The sequence below is a fragment of the Tinamus guttatus genome, unplaced genomic scaffold, assembly GCF_059628265.1.
Source record: "Tinamus guttatus ecotype Peru unplaced genomic scaffold, ASM5962826v1 Tinamus_guttatus_pri_ptg000172l, whole genome shotgun sequence".
In the NCBI taxonomy this organism is placed as follows: Eukaryota; Metazoa; Chordata; class Aves; order Tinamiformes; family Tinamidae; genus Tinamus; species Tinamus guttatus.
Window position 1 is genome coordinate 4,044,460 of NW_028288706.1, and position 16,385 is coordinate 4,060,844.

The following is a 16,385-nucleotide window of genomic DNA, read 5'->3' on the forward strand; positions in this document are numbered from 1 at the left end:
AAATGCTGTGACACAAATGACAAGTTGTTCTGAACCACCACAGAACTGTTGAGCAACCAAAGAGCACAGAAGAACAACGCTGCCCTGCTCAGGGCTTGTGTGCCTAACTGGGAATGCTGAATAGCTTCCTGGAAAGCACTCTCCATATAAAGCTAATTCCCACCAGATATGCCTGTAAATGAGGCTTGTTTATCAGCATGTAAAAATGACAAGAGGGGTGTGTGTATGGGCATTTGTTCTGACAACAGCTGAAGAAAGAGTCACATAGGCATGTTTAAATTTGTACCACTTCAATCAGTTGTCTGAAGTGAGGACAGAAACAAAAAGCTCAACTGAAAACCCCCAAAACTGACATAATGGGAGAAAACATTGTTGAGCAGCTTGATTTATATGAATTGATGTCATCATGGTTGAATGAGCCAAAACTCGACTTGCTTGAAGACAGGAGCTCTTTCCTTAAGAAACCATTATTATATTTGTTTTTGTATAAATGAGGCCAATAAATGTACACAGGTTTGGGAAGTGCCAGGGGAACAAACTTGCCCTGTTGATACAGATATGTCCTTAGATTAGCAATCCAACACCTGCCGTAAAGCTTATATTCATATTATTAAGTCCTCAAAATCATTGTAGGGCTCCATGGGCAATTGCCATTTTTGCTCCTCTCATGAGGTACAAGCACAGATAACATAGAAAAATGGGCATTTCTCCCCTGCTACAAAGCAGGCACTAACTTGCACCTAATATGTTGAACAGTCAGTATGTATCCATCTCTGACTAAAAATGAACTCTGTACTCTTCACATGAAGACCATTACAACACTTTTTTTTTAAACTATGCTACTGGTTAACATTTGCACTACTTAGTATGTCTTTTTATTCGCCTTCTAAAAAAAGACAACTAAAATTTTCCTACATATTTACAGCCAATAGCTGCAATAAGAACTCCTAGAACTCCAGGCATTTTTTCCTGATATTCACATTTTGAAGCCAGGCCCTGATAACCGATTCTCATTATGCCACGAGGAGACAACTAGAACAAAAACTGTTAAATGTTGCAACAGCAGAATATTGTTAATTGATTCAACCATTAAATACTGTACATTAACACTATACCAAGAGACTTGAGACTGAAGAGTAAAATGCAACAAATTTCCCCATAAGCAGCTGCTCAAGGGGAAGAACAGGCAGACAGGACTAGGTGCTGTTTTTCCTGTCCCTGCTGTCGCTGTCTGAAGGACTTAAATCTCTGAAGAGGAGAGGGCAGCACCTTTACAAATACCACAAGAAAGCAGAAACAATAAAAGTTACTGTTACTGCAAAGACATATGACAGATGCTAGTGAGAGGAAGCCTTGGTTATACATGGTCTTGCTGAAAGGAACACTGCCCAAACGCTTTGCTTGCTCACTGCGGTGCACATTAGCTGAACCCAACAGCAATGTCAGTGTCTAAGTGGATCAGTAGATCAGCATCCCCATTTACATGCAGCCTGGAAGCTTAAGGAATGTTCTGCCAACCTCCCCAGCTCACCAAGTGTTCGAAGAGCCTGAGCTTGTAGCTTGAAAAGTTCATTCAATTACATGACACCAGATGCCTATTTTAAGCATAGTCAAGACTAATTTTGCTGCTTTGACCAGCTGCTCAGCTGGAATGAGTAGATAGCAACATGGAAATGGGCAGAAGTCAGAGGTCAGTCTCTGTTCCTCCTTTTTCTTTGTGAAAATACAGGAACAGAGGCTGACCTCTGACTTCCGCACACTTTAATATCTTGAATCCAGGTGCCTGAGAGAAATCACCACTAAGCCCTTGGCCAGTCCAGCAGGCTGCCAAGTCTCATTAACTCTGCTGCTTCTCTTCACCAGTGCTTAGACACCAGCAGAAACATCACTTGTTGGGTTGTTTTTTTCCCCGCCCTCCCCAAGTGTTTTAATCATTACATTTGTTGCTAGTATCAATCATTTACTTGCAGGAGCACTGGAGCCACTGCTGTCACATTTTAGGCTTTATGATACATCATGGGAAATTTAATCTTACTGCTCAAAGACAGGCAGCTGCAGATGAAGAATGGCGAAGCCTAAGTGTGTTTTTAAGTGTGTTTCCTCTTCCCTTTAAACCTCACATTATGAGGCATCTAGCAGGTGTAAGCTAGGATACCTGGGGACCACTCTAACACACCTGATACTGGATCCAATGGGGTCTTTTTGGCATAGAGGAAGTGACAGGAGTTATCACCTCTATCACATCACCTTCCTGTTCGTATTGCCAGGCAGTAAATAAGGATGAGGAGACAGCACAGTTGTCCAGGTGAGCCAGGCATGCAGCTCCAGGTGTAGAAAATCCACTACAAGCTCAAAGCCACAAGTTCACTTTGAACTCACCAGCCCTTCCAGCACAGGGCCACAGTGTCTCAGAAAAGTTGTTCAAAAACAGGATGATTGTTTAAACAAGTGATTCAGAGATAGCAGGCACAGAAGGATCACGGATTCTGAGATATACCTGGGTACATGTTCAGCACAACAGCTATACCACATGTTTGTTTCTATAGATATCTATAGCAAACAAGGATAGCAAGGCCAGATTAGGTCTCAGGGTAATATCTAACAAGCTGTCTCCAAAAAGACAAAGAGCAGATGCATCCAGATGCACAGAGTATAACCAAATTAGTTCTGCTGAAAGATCGAACTAAGACAAGGGCCCAGAGCTGCTACTTCATAGCTTTGCCAATTAGAGGGCACAAGCTAGAATCACACCCTGCATTCCAGGGTACTACCTGCATGTGCTGGATGAGGACCTTTGAGCTTGGGACTTTATTGCACAGCACATATTCACTGGCCTACCACCTCTGAGGGAGTGAAGCCTCAGCTCCCTTCTGTGGGTCTTAACTCTTGCGAACTGAATAACAAGACAATATTTCCTCTCCTAGGCCACACTCTTCCCATAGTTAAAATATAAAAGCAAACTCATAACTCATGCCCAAGATATGATTCCAGTCTAATTTCTGCATGGTTAGCCTTCTAAGTGCTACTACTCACTTTATTCTTCCAGATCTTGGTGCTGTTCTGAGCTGGGGATTCATCTGGTGACATCAGGCAAGCATATAGGGCCAAGCCATTCTCTTGCCAGGCCTGTTGCAGTCCCACCACCCGAAACGGAGCTTTAGTCTCACCTTGCACAGGAGGCACCTGTAAATCCATTTGAACATGATATCATTTTAAGACAGTTATATTTAGAGACTAAAAATAACCCTTTGTCTCATTTTGTTGCTTTTGAGCATTCAATAGCCCAGGGGTATCCTAGCTTGATTAGCCATGTTTCAGCCAGTAGGAACTCAATAAAGACCAAATTAAAGGGGAATATCATGTAGGTTTTGGTAAGTCATAGGATTTATTTTCTCAGTGAAGACTAATAACCCGCAAGCTCCGAATTCAGCCAGCTATATAAAAGCAAGAGGTCATATTAGTTCCCTAGTCTAGCAAGAAGTGAGATCAGAGTCCCTATTGACACTGCACTGCATATGCTTACCACAGTGGTACTACTGTGTGCTGCTTTATTAATGATAATGAGATCAATATAATCTCAGTTCAAAAATCAATGCCAAGTGATTACAGCATTCTAAGGAACTAGTACAGCTTTCAATAGCCTTCATCTTCCCCATTACTGATCATTATTGGCCAAAACCCTATCAATTCCTACCCCTTTATTCCACCTTTTAGACTGAGGTGTTTTCCTTTTGACAGACCTTATTTTTGTGTGTGAATGGGAGGAAGGCATTCTATTTTCCAATAGACAGATTTGGCCCCAAATAAGAAGTCTAAGCAGTGACTTCTACCAGCCCCAATATGAACACAAGCTATTGCTCATCAGGAATATCAGTTTAGCTCCAGAGATAAGGTTCTAGACACAGCAATCACTCATTGGCGCAAGGCTCAAAGTCAGGCTGAAACATGGTGCATTTTGGTATACAGAATACATGAGCAACCTCATTACTACATAGAAAAGGGAAAGGAAAGATACCTGAAAGCGGGGGGAGACACTGCAGTGCTACACAACAGCCTGAGACTTGGAAATCAGGTGAAAGAGAGGGCTATGGGATAATAAAGACAGTTAAATAGCAAAGCCATGAGAATGAACAGTGGCCAGATGAGGTGTGAATCCCTGAGTCAGATCACATATAATATGAAGACAAATTTGAATTACAGGATTATGATTCCTTTCCAGGGTTCTAGCAAACACACAAACCACTTAAGCTTTGTTCTCTGGGTGATCTCTAGATAGATTTACAGCCTTGCTCTTTATTGCATATATAAAAATAAACCTATTTACAGCAAAACAAATTCCTTTAAAACACGTTCCCAACAGAAGCCTTGAGTGCATTTTCAAATTGTTTTTATAGGTCAGACGCACCAAAGTACTGCTATGAAGTCCTTGCCTGCTGTGATCATTACTTTCACAAGGGAATTTCTGCAGCAGCTCTACCACGGGGAACGCTTACATTTGGAGGATCATATTCTTAGCTGGTACAATTCAGTGCATCTCCATTGAACACAGTTATATGGATTGACACAAGCCAGAAAAACAGTGAACTGGGGAGTTACACAGGTTTGAACTGGGTAGGAATTTGGTCTGACATGGCTCAACTTTAAGTGTTTTTATTTTTTTTAAAAAAGAATAAATGTAGGTCTTTTGTCATTGCTGCCCATCAGCTGCAAAGGAACCTGCTTGAAGCAAATTGTTATTTTTCATTCCAGTTTATCAGGCACAAAGTCCATAATGACATTTGGCCCTGGGGTCCAGAGTGACACACAGCCCTGGAAGCCAAGAAGACCCTTCAGCCTTGGAGAAGGCTGCTCCAGGCTTTATAACAGAACAACTCAAAAGAAATAAGCTCACACAGCAACTGCCTATGAGCTACTTTCTGAATGGAAGATTCAGACTTCAAGGCTGTTCAAGTGACAACTTTCACTAGCATTGAACTAACACTAAACAATGTTGGCAATATTTTAATGGAAGTGTGAACATCATTAATGATTAACACTGTTTAAGTGGAGTTTAAGTGATTTAAAAGCCTTGTGCAGGCTGCATGCAAAGGATGAGATTCCCAAGTGAGCAGATTGATACACCCATGTTTATAGTGAGCAAAAAGAACAAGGTCAACATGCAAGTGGAAAAAAGGAAAAGGACATTGCCTGCTTGCCCCCAGGGAGAAGAATAATGTAGGATGAATGGGAAGAATGAGGAAAAGAATTTCTTTAGCAGAGAAAGATGTGATTCAAAGGACAATCAAGATGAAACAGACCACCACTTCTTCATACCTCTTTTGACTACTGGTAAGGATCACTTTTAATCAGACCAAGTGTTAAAAAATGAGTACCTGTCACTTCTTTTACAAAACGTAAGTATAATACTCAGCCCTCTTTTCAGAGAACTCTCTCTGAAAAACAATTTTTTATATCTTTTGGAAGGAGACTTCCAGAGCGATGATACACTCACTGAAAGGCAAAATACACCTTTATTAAAATACCACCTCTTGCACACTGTCACTGCATGTACTCACCAGAGAAAGAAGCCATGCCACAAGGGCCTGGTAAATGTTGGCTGCTGTCAGCACCATGTTGGGCACCTGCTCACTGCACTGCTCTGCAGCTACCTGGCCACAGCTCAACAGCCAAATTGTCATAAGCAGCATCTCCTTCCTCATAGCGCCTGGCCTAGGCAACGTATCAATATCTGGCAAATAAGAGGCTTCCTGCCAAAAAAAAAAAGGAGAAAATTAAAGTATTTTGGATACCTGGAACTGTATTCAGCAACATGAGTGAACTGCATTCATTGCCACTACAGAAGCAGAAATAATATCTAGCACGCATTTATTAAAGAAGGATCTTGAGCCCATGCATTGCCTCTGCCATAAAAGCTGGGTCACTATTTCACCAACACCTTTTGGAGAGCTTCAGCTTTTCTTGAAGAGCCATCACCTGGGCCTTTACTTAGTCTGATACTGTTTAGCAAATGTAAGGTTACACAGTCACGGCTGAAAATATATGATCAAATTCATTTTATACTCTGTATTAAACTTTAACATTAACTTTTTAATCAGCAAAATGCCTTTGAAACAAGCCCAATCAAAATGTTAAAGCTTTCATTAATTTCTGCTTTCTCTAGCATCTCATTTTTAGATGATGATACACTATGAGTTCACTTAAACTTTAGAGCTCATATTGGTCCCGTAGGGTAGAAAGTCCTCTCTTTTAAAAGGCCTTTTCTATAAATAAAAGAGAAAAACCACACACACATAGAAGTTTGGGTTGTGGAATTACAGTTCACAATCTCTTTTGTTCTTCCAAAGATGCAATAGCTGCAGCTGTAATTAGTAGCTGGTATGCTGTTTCTGCATTCAGTCTGCTGCCCATCACATTACCTTTGTAAAGTAGGAAGAAACGTAGTCCATAAAAATCAGTTATACAGTTTCTAGCATTTTCCAGCCTAAAGACAATATTGCATTTTATCAGACATGACCCCACAATAAGGAGCCCAAGGCATGCTGCCTGCAAATATTTACTGACCTAGACACACACGCACTTTGCAAACAGCCGTTGCTGCTCATGGTGTCACTGTTCCCCGACTCCTCATTCAAGCTGCTGAAAAGCAGACTCCTCACTGCAGCACCAAGGAGCAACACGACGGCCTTCCCTGCACGAGCCAACGCAGGCCAGCAGCAGGCTGAACTGCTGGTTACAATAAGCAGGACTCATTTGAAAGGAGCTCTTCTTGCAGGTTAGGGAGCACCCGTCTCCTTGAGGGGACTGTGTGGGCACAGTGGGAGCAGGGGGGTGTCAAGGAACAGCTGGGCAGTTACCTTCTCAGTTGCTCCAGGTAGCCCTTAATGAGGATGTCTGCCCTTGCCCTTCTACTGAATTGACCTTAATTTGATTTACCTGAATTTGCTTTGGAAGCAAAGCAAGGTAAATCCAATTAAAGCCACTTTAATTCTGAATTAAAATGTCCACAAAGGTGTTTAATGACTAATCCACTCTACAAGCTAATGTAGCCTGACTTTCCTGCCTGTCAGGAAAATACTCAAGTTTATAAGCTTTCAAAAAAGACATTAATAAAAAAGCCATCAGCAGATATACTGTGCTGCAGTGCTTTGATGCTGAGACATCTGCCATAGACATCAGCAGTGCCAACCAGCACAAAATAAAAACTGCAATCAGTAACAAAGGAAAAATATTCACACCGAAGTTTGTGCTGCTGCAGATCCACATAGCTAATGATCCTGCAGTCCTGGGGAGAGAGCAGAACGGACCAGGGCTTGGAGGCTACTGCTATAACTCAAAGGAAAAGGCCTCAGCAGAAACTTGGGAAAAGACAGCCTGTTTCTACACCCTGTATTGCCAAAATGTTGCCTCCTTCCTCTCGCACCAAGAGGGTGGTGGTGGGATCATGACAGGTAATAACTCACAAGCAAAAGATGAAACCAGTATCTACTGCTGCTTAAGCAGGGAAAAAGCCAGCTGGTCCAAACCTGCTGGGGGCAGCAGCAGAGAAAGGTTCAAAATATTTTCTGAGCAAGACCAGATTACAGTTTTTGCCTCTTAAATTAAGGTTCTTCCTGAGAAAAAAAAAAGTTTAACAATAATCCTCTCCTCCCTCTACCAGACTGCTTATTACAACAAGGATCCAGGAGTATAAAAACTTAACTAGCTGCAAGAGTATTACAGCTAATAAACAACAACAAAAAGAACTAATGCTACTTAATTCCATGCAACAATATCTGAAGTCAACCACACGCAGTGCTTCCTTAAGATGCCTTCACCCAGGTCTGTCCAATTTACCCTAGCTCATCTATGACAAGAGTCCAGTTTGCCTACATTTTATACTAGTTCTCATTTGGGACAACTTTAAATTATTAAAAGAAAAAATAATTTTAATCCTCTTATTTTTGGTTACATTGGTTAGAATCATGTTGTCAATCACAAACAGTCTTTCAGTTGATGACAGTGAAGTGCCAACAGCTACCAGCAATATGCCAAGAATACTGCAAATAAGATAACATTGCCTATTTTCAAAAGCACTTGCTAGTTGATTTTGTAATAACATCTTAATAAGATTTTATGACCATTCCTCCAATCCCAGTTCTGACCACCTACAAGCATCTTAGCATAACTACACTGTAAGTAAAAGCACTGGTCACACCAAAGGAGCCAAGGAAGAACATGCCTCTAGAGTTAAAGTAAAAATTAGACAGTCATCCCACACCAAATCCCCACCAAAAAGTGAGCAAAAAGCAATTGCAGAACAACTTAAGGATACATGGAGGCACAGTCCTGAAAGAAACAACTATTCACAAAGAATGTGCATTTAGAAGGGCTACACAGGGACAGACACTTAAAAAAAAAAGGCTATTTTAATCTCATTATATTTTTTAAAAGAGCTGTTTCTAATCCTAGCAAGCTGAAGCTGAGAGGATATAAATTTGTCAGCCAAGACTAATGTTATTTGATTTCTAATAAAACGGGTCTAATTGGTTAAGCAATGCTTTTGTTGATGCTTTTGGAAAGGCCTGGCTGGCATCTCTCTGCAGCTCCTTTCAGCAAACCTACATATTGCATCAGGCTCCGCTGCCCCAGGGCTCCCAAATATTCCCCAGGCTGGAAAGACAGAGCAGCAGGACAGGCCAGGAGCCCAGGAGGACCAGCTGGGAATATTACTGCTGTACCAGCTAGGTACAAGGCCAACAGCAATGAAAGCAGCTGCTATTGAATTGCTCTTTGGAAGACGCACCTTACCGCATGCTCAGGAAATTCACTTCTTCACAAAGACATAAGAAAGTTGGCATTTCTCAGAGAATTAGCTCACCCAGCCTGAGAGGGTCTCTTGGTGGCCAGGAAGAGGCCCCATTTTTCAGAAAACTTTTCTCCTTTGCAGCTGAACAAAGCTTCAGCACTTTACACATGGCTCCTTCTTCAGCAAGGCACTGACATTAAAAGCTGAAGCAAGTTATCACATGCAATTAAAGAAGAACCTCTGCTGAGCAGATTCCCTAGCAAGAAGGGCTAAACAACCACACACATTATCTTGAAAACAAGGAGAAACTATCAAAGCTGCTTCCACATTCCCTTCTTTATGGTGAGAGGGAGAAGGGGAGGGATAGCAGGACTCTTACTGTCATTGGCTGGAGGATTAATCAAAATAATTGTTTTCAGCCATGTCTAAATTTATTCTTCTATGTCAGCTGCCCCCCAGCTTGGATCACACAGATTTAAGAGGCAATCCCTGATGAATGGCAAATTACTGACTGCAGAAATCTTCTGCCAAATGACGCAGCTGCTGCACATTTGTAAATGTGAACTGGTTTCTAGGCACTTTAGCAGCTCTAGCTAATTCCTCTAATCAAAACTCTATACTGCTTATGCTGAAATAGCTCCAGCGTTGCATGTTCATGCTTTGCTGTAGGCAGACTCAGAGCAGAAAAAGAAAATGCAACCACGTGGAAGTTGAGGTCGTGCATCTGTTTTAAATGCAGATAAAATGTTGCTTGTGTAGGATGGTGGGGAGTTAAGACACGTTTAATGGTTCTGCCCAGCTCTCCGATGCAAAGTGCCTAACACTTTTGTGGCTCCTAAAAACTCTTGCAGTAGATGAAGATGTATTGGAAATGTCAAGTGTTTGTTCTTTTTCATTCTTTAGGGAAGGGAAAAATGATGACAATACCATCTGTTAGATAATTTGAATTCCACATTAAATCGTGGAATCAACCCCGAAACCATTCAAAGAACTGCTTTATCATTGCAAAGTGGGAGCAAAGGAGAAGAATGACGAAAATATCTCTATTTCCGGTATGCAACTCGCAGAACATACTGTAATTAGGAAGGCAACATTTAATAACAAAAAGGAGAGCATGACTGATGTTAATGGTCTGAATGGTCTTTCTGTTAATTCATTTTGTACTAGATTTGCTCTCTCCAGCACAAGTGTTTTTTCTGAGTATCAAACACACTGAGGTTACTGATCTGAAAAATATGGCAGTAGTAGGACTGTATTGAAATTTCCTGACCTGAACTGAGCTTCAGATTGCTAAAATGGAGGAGATATGATCCTCCAAAAGGGGTAATTTTAAACACTGCCAAAATAAGATTGCAGAAAGTCAAAGAGCTGCATAATGAAAGTGCTATTTGTTATGATCTGTGCAGTTCATAGTTACAGTATTACGCATCATCTGAGGTTATGTAAAAAAGAGGAAAAAATAAGAAGATGTCTTTGCTGAAAGAATCATCTGTTCTGGACACTTAGGCTTAGTCTTGAGCATGAAATATACAATCTCTCCTAATTCAGAAGAAAATGCTTTCCCATTTCCGTCAGCATGAAGGTGCTGAAGGTAACCAGCAGCTCTGCTAGAGCACAAAGAAGGCAAGTGTAAAAGAGAAATGTCAGCTCATCACCAGGAATTACTGAGTATGGCAGCACAGTTCAGAAGTGACACATGGAAAGTAAGTGAGCTCTGCCCGGCACAAGATCCAAACAGAGCAAAAATCACTTTGTGCACATTTTTAGGTTGCTGCCAGCTGAGTAAGAGCAACCCCAGGTACAATTTAAGTAAGTCTTATTGCTTCTACAACATTTGCAGACAGTAAATGAGAGCTAGGACCAGATAAATTTCCATCTCAGGAAATGTGAGGATTATACAAGGGCCCTTTTCAGCCAATCCAAGCCATAATCCTTCACACAAATGAAGACAACATCAGAATGGGATGTCCAGTGATTTACACTGGTTCTGTGGCACTTCTGGACTAGTCTGTATTAAAGGAATCCTCAAATACTTCACTAAAATTTATGTATGTGCTATGAAAGAAATGTTCAACCATTCTGGCATAGGAGTCTGGAATCTGTCCTAAAGAATATGCTAGGGAAAAGAGATTGTCATCAGTTGCAGGAAAGAAAGGTATATTCAGCCCAAAATTCAGTACCTGTAGTGAACAAGACAATTCAAAAGCATCCACCATTTGCTCTTAAACCAAGAGAGTCTTGTGTATCTGAGGGGATGCTTCTGGTGCTAAACTCTATTTTTGTTGACCAGCATTTTTCTTGATGATTCTCCTCATGTCAGTAAACAGGACTGCCCTTGCCATGCCGCCTCTCCTATATATGTTTTATATGTATATAAATGTGTCTCACTCTGATCTCCTGCCCTATCCTGAGTCTAGAAACATTATTGCTATTAGATAGTCTTACACAACGAGCTAATGTCCTTTTTCAGACAATATATTTCTAGTCAGTGTGTGAAATCACTAGACCAGAGTAGGATGAAAGGAACAAACCTATCAATCAGGAAGCAGCGATGAGTAAGCACAGTTAAAGCTATGGTGACTTCCTTGACAGGATTGCTTCGAATTACTTCTATGGAACATTAAAAAAGATGCACAGTTGTAATGCATTTTAACTGACTCAAAATGTATGAAAATGGTATTTCCACCAAAATTCTCACATGAAAAACTGATTTAGTTGAGGCCATTTGGCACCAAGTCTGCAAATAATTATAATCAATAACTGTTCTACATACAATTTTGTCTTTATTTGTGGCGGGGCAAATTTTTTGACAAAGACTCAACTTCTCAGGTAAATGAAGAAGTGCTCTGAAAACTGCATTAAAATTTAAATTAAAATGACACTAAATCCTATTTAATTTTGTTTGTCTTCTGAGACATAATCATTAAAAATGAGAAGTGCCTTTTTCATGATTGGTGTTTACACTACAGTAACACTTGGAGAGGCTTAGAGCAGTTCAGAACCTCATTGTGTTGATGTTTCAAGCTCATGAAACACAAAGTTCCCGCTCTAATGAGCTTATATTCCTGGCTAATGAGAGGCAGCTGAAGTAGCAGTGATGGACATGAAATTACTTGCACGTTCCATGTGAGAACAGGACTGGGAATCAGGAACTTGAGTTGTAGTCCTGGCTCTGAAATGGATTATTTTTTCACTCAATCTCCCTGAAGCTGTAACATGAGGATAATACTTCCTTATCTTAGTCCCTGTCTAGCTGGATTAATTACCAGAAGCCTGTAAAACACTCTGAAGAGTAATTGTTGAGATTAACAACAAACTTTGAAAAGTCATCTCTGTTCCCTGAAACAACATCATGTCCTCTATAATGCCAACAGCAGTAGTATCTTCCATAATAGCTATAACTATATCTTTCATAGCAGAGTTCTTCAACCAGTTTCAAATTGCACCACAAAAAAAATCTCAACTCCAGTTTCCAAGCCCAAGCAGGGAAAGAAATTGTACACGATCACTCTAAAGTGCCATGACAGAGCAAGGAATCGGTCCTGAGTCACTACCTCAGTAATGTAGGTGAGGTCTTATTTTTCCTAGTTTTAAATCTACTTATCTTCGAATGTCTTTTCCCCTGATGCTCTATGGAAATCCCACAGGAGAAAATAAGGTGGGAGACAGGGACTGACCAACTATGCTCCTTTTCAGGTCCTCACACAGGACTTACCGATGCTGCAGTGCGTAACTCACTGTGGCTGCTTTCAGGGGCCCAGCCCCTGCTTCTGCCAATACTCCCTTCCCCAAAGTAAACTCACACACACCTAGAGGCTGTATCACCCCCAAACTCTGTGAGCTTAACCACCCCGCACTGACGGTGGTAACCAGTTCTAGTCTGGAGCATTTGTAAGGAGGAGAGCAGCACCTTAACGGCTGGATCAGCCTGGAAGCTGAAAGCACCCCGGCTGCTTTATCATAAAGTTTTGTCATAGCTCAAGTGGCCTGATACACAAACCATCAGCTTCCAGTTTAGAGATGGATTCGGTCTATCTAGTCAGAGAACGGGCTCTGCAATGTTGTGTCCAACTGCAACACACCGTGTAGGAAAATTCTGACACCTGTGAATTCTGCAGGGCAGGAAAAAAGGCTCATCTATGATTCCCAGAAGAGTGGGTGCTTATGATCTCCATGGATGCTTGTGGGAACTCCAGATGCTTGGCATGTAGCTGGACAGTGCTTTCCACTTTTAATATAAAAATAACTGCAGGATTCTTCTACTTTGTGAACTCCAATAAAGCCTCAAATTCCACTCAATAGTCCTGCCAGTAACAATAACATTTCCATAACTATTATTTGTGTAATGTGTTTGCAAGTTGAGACAGCTCATCCCCAATGCGTTAAGATTTATGTGGAACTGTAATCCAACATGAAGTCATAATGCTAAACAAGAAGGCATGAGAAGGAAACAGGAATACGGTTTATACTACACGGCCACTTTTACAGTGCTGTAGCTGTGCAAGACACGTAGCAGGCCAAATGGAGGGTCAAAATCAGCCTCCTTTCATTTACAAACCGCATCCCTGTTCACAACTGAGATAAGGCCGGGAGTTGTGAATTCTACCCTGATCCAAAGGAGAGATGTATGGCAGAAAGGATTTCACAGTGAGGAAACACACCGGACATTCATTTGCATGTATTGCAAACTTACAGCAGCTATTACTGCTGTCAGCAAACACAGAGTTTGCTGACAAAAGAGTAACTACTTTTAGAGACACTACTACTTTTAGAGGGTTTCCTCTCCTGCTCCCTTCCAAATGAGAGAGAGTTTTAGCAAATGGGCATTCTATTTTATTGTCTTATTTCAAGCTCATCTGAGCCATTCTGGTACTGTAAATGCAGGACTATTTAGGACCTCTACTGGCAGCAAGTTCATGCACTTAATTCTGGAAACTATATTCATTTTACTTATATTAACCTTTCCCTTATGCAACAGCAACGAATGTTTCCATCTGTCAAGAACAGGCATAAATATATTCAATGATAGGCCTAAATTCATTTTAATCACCTCCAATATGTGCCAAGGAATATAAAGGATTAAATATTTCACATTCTTCTGGGTCCACTTCAATTCAAACTGGTGAAACAGGACTGAAAACAGTCACTCCTCTGCAAGACCTGACTGTGTTCAATCCATCCTGCAGCTGGAAAGTGCAGCGGATGATGGTGGGAGCCCCTGCAAAACCAGGAGCAGAGTCCCAGGCTTGACTTCACTTGTACAAACATTTTACAACCTTGGGAAGTTACTTTGTCTTCCTGGGATTTAATTCTCTTTCCAATTTATTTTCTCCTACTGTAAGTCCATAATGGCAGAGTCATGTTTTAGTAAGCGCAGGGGCAATAAGCAAAAAAAAAAAAAAAAAAAATTAAATGGAAGGTTTTGCATGGCGTGTTTGGTAGTGTCATTGTGTTCAGTACAGAATGTGAGTTTTCCGGGGCTGAGTTTTTCTTTACTTCTGTGTTTGTAAAAGTCTTAGCACAACAGACCTCAGTCCTTAATAGGGTTTCCTAGGTGTTGCCATAATACAATATCTGTCTTACCATCACTGATTTCAAATAAGGGGTGCTCTAGCTCTTCACATGGTTCAGCTGAATGAGGTGAACATATATGCAGCAATGTATGTAAGGAACCTGTTGAAGAGCTATATATAGCAGGATTAATGTAAGTCATGTTCTAACCAAGTACTCTGGTGGTATGTGCACAATTATTGAGAAGTCATCCAAAATTAAACTTCCTGGCTTGCTTTAACCTGAGCTTCAATAGGATCTAAAGTGAACTCTTCCAAAACTCCCGTCACTCCCAGAACACTGAGAACACGCAGGCAAGCTGCCTCTGTAAAGCAAGTTATTTATATAGAACAGCTTTAAGGCTTGGATTCTCTGCTTTCCTGCTATGGACAAATCGTTAGGATGGATCTGTGCTATCCTGGGCCATGGCAGAGGCTGCAGCAGCTTTTGCTCCTCTGCCTTGCTGACTGCAGCCAAGGAGGAGACCATGCACCAGCTCAGCTCAACTGAAGCCTAAAATACTGTGCCAACAAAACCCTCTTGCTTCCTATGTTAGTATCAAGTGGGAAGATGATGAGAGGCCAGAAATACTGGCTCTGTGCCAGTTAACAGTCCCCTGTGCTAGGAAAACATTTTCTTGGGAACTCCTATGCTGTTCTGGATTCCGTATGCTGGACTGATGGCACACACAGGAATCTTGGCCTTCTGTTTTTGCACACTAAATTTAACTATACCATCTCTAATTGCCTTAGTTTATTTTTAATCCTTTCTTGAGTTCAGGCAGCAGGTTCATTAAGTGGAAGAGATTTTAATCTTGTTTCAGGAACTCATTAAATACCTCACTGTGCAAAGGGAAGAATTCAGGGGCCATCTGCTGGCAGTTTGGCACCACTGCTGGCCACAACCCCATAGACTTGAGAGCAAGGAAAGTGCCGAGGACTTACAGAAAGCACAAGCCAAATTCAGTTCTGGTGCCAGAAACAGATTTAGCCCAGAAAACACATTTTGCAAGTCTTACAATTAATGTTTTTGAATCTATAGTAAAAGAGTAGCAAGGGCTAAATGCCGGGTTCAATTACATTCACTCAGATGCCAATGTAGCAGTTACTTCAGTTGGGTGTAAATGAAAACACCATTTGGCCACACAATGATATAAACTTACAAAATCAGCTTTGGAGTGACAAAGATATAGAATTTTTTTAGCTACTTTGGTCACAAGATCTGAAATAGGAAATCACAAGTGAAATAGGCAAATAATTATTTCCCTCTACCTAAGAAGTACATAGCAGTCCTTTGTTGGAGATAAATTTAGCTCTCTGTGCATAATGAGTAAAAAATCTATTCCTCTCCTAACTGGTGGATTAGGCTTTTTCAGTGTACAGGCTTTGTACTGCTCTGAAACAAATGTATAAAGATAAGTAGCTTTACCCATTCAGGTAAAACACCTGCTGAAATCTTATAGTTCCTCTCCTTTCAGGGTTTTCCACATAGGAAAAAAAAAGAGACTCCTTAGGAGCTCACCTAATTACATTGATTCTAGCAAGTCTACTGTGGAGTTGCTCAGCTGATCATGGTAGTATGGCCTGTCTCACAAACTGTTGGGTTGGGACTTTGGACTTTAAGCAACCCTCTGTGTGCTCTAGTAAAATGTAAGATAAAGCCCATTTCCAAAGATTTTGCAAGCAATCCTGTATCAAAAAAAAAAAAAAAATACACAAGGCACTCAGGCTATAATAATGGAAATCACAGATACCTACTCCAGTAAGACAGGTAAAAAATCCAAAACATATCACTGAAAACTGTGCAGATCTCAAGGCATCTACCATATAAAAGGCCATATGGCACTAGTAATAGAAGGAACTAAAAATATTTCTACACGTTTTGAAAACCAATTTCTACTTAGAGTCTTACTGTGCAAGCTTGGGGTAACTGTCATACTAACTGAATATTTAATGCTTTAGTACTAATCTCAATGTTAGACAAGACCCGAGAATTTTGCCAGGAATCTTCCTATGAACTCTAATGAAAGAGATATCAGACCAAGATTAAA

General features: G+C 40.9%; 1 protein-coding gene across 1 annotated transcript in view; it reads right to left on the reverse strand.

Annotated features, from left to right (window-relative positions):
• The window catches only part of DNAAF8 (dynein axonemal assembly factor 8), an 84,698-nt gene that overhangs the window by 51,288 nt on the left and 17,025 nt on the right, over nucleotides 1-16,385 (reverse strand). The window contains 2 exon segments of the mRNA XM_088523101.1: nucleotides 3,034-3,183; nucleotides 5,556-5,747. Of these exon segments, the coding sequence (XP_088379227.1) occupies nucleotides 3,034-3,183; nucleotides 5,556-5,747 (342 nt within the window).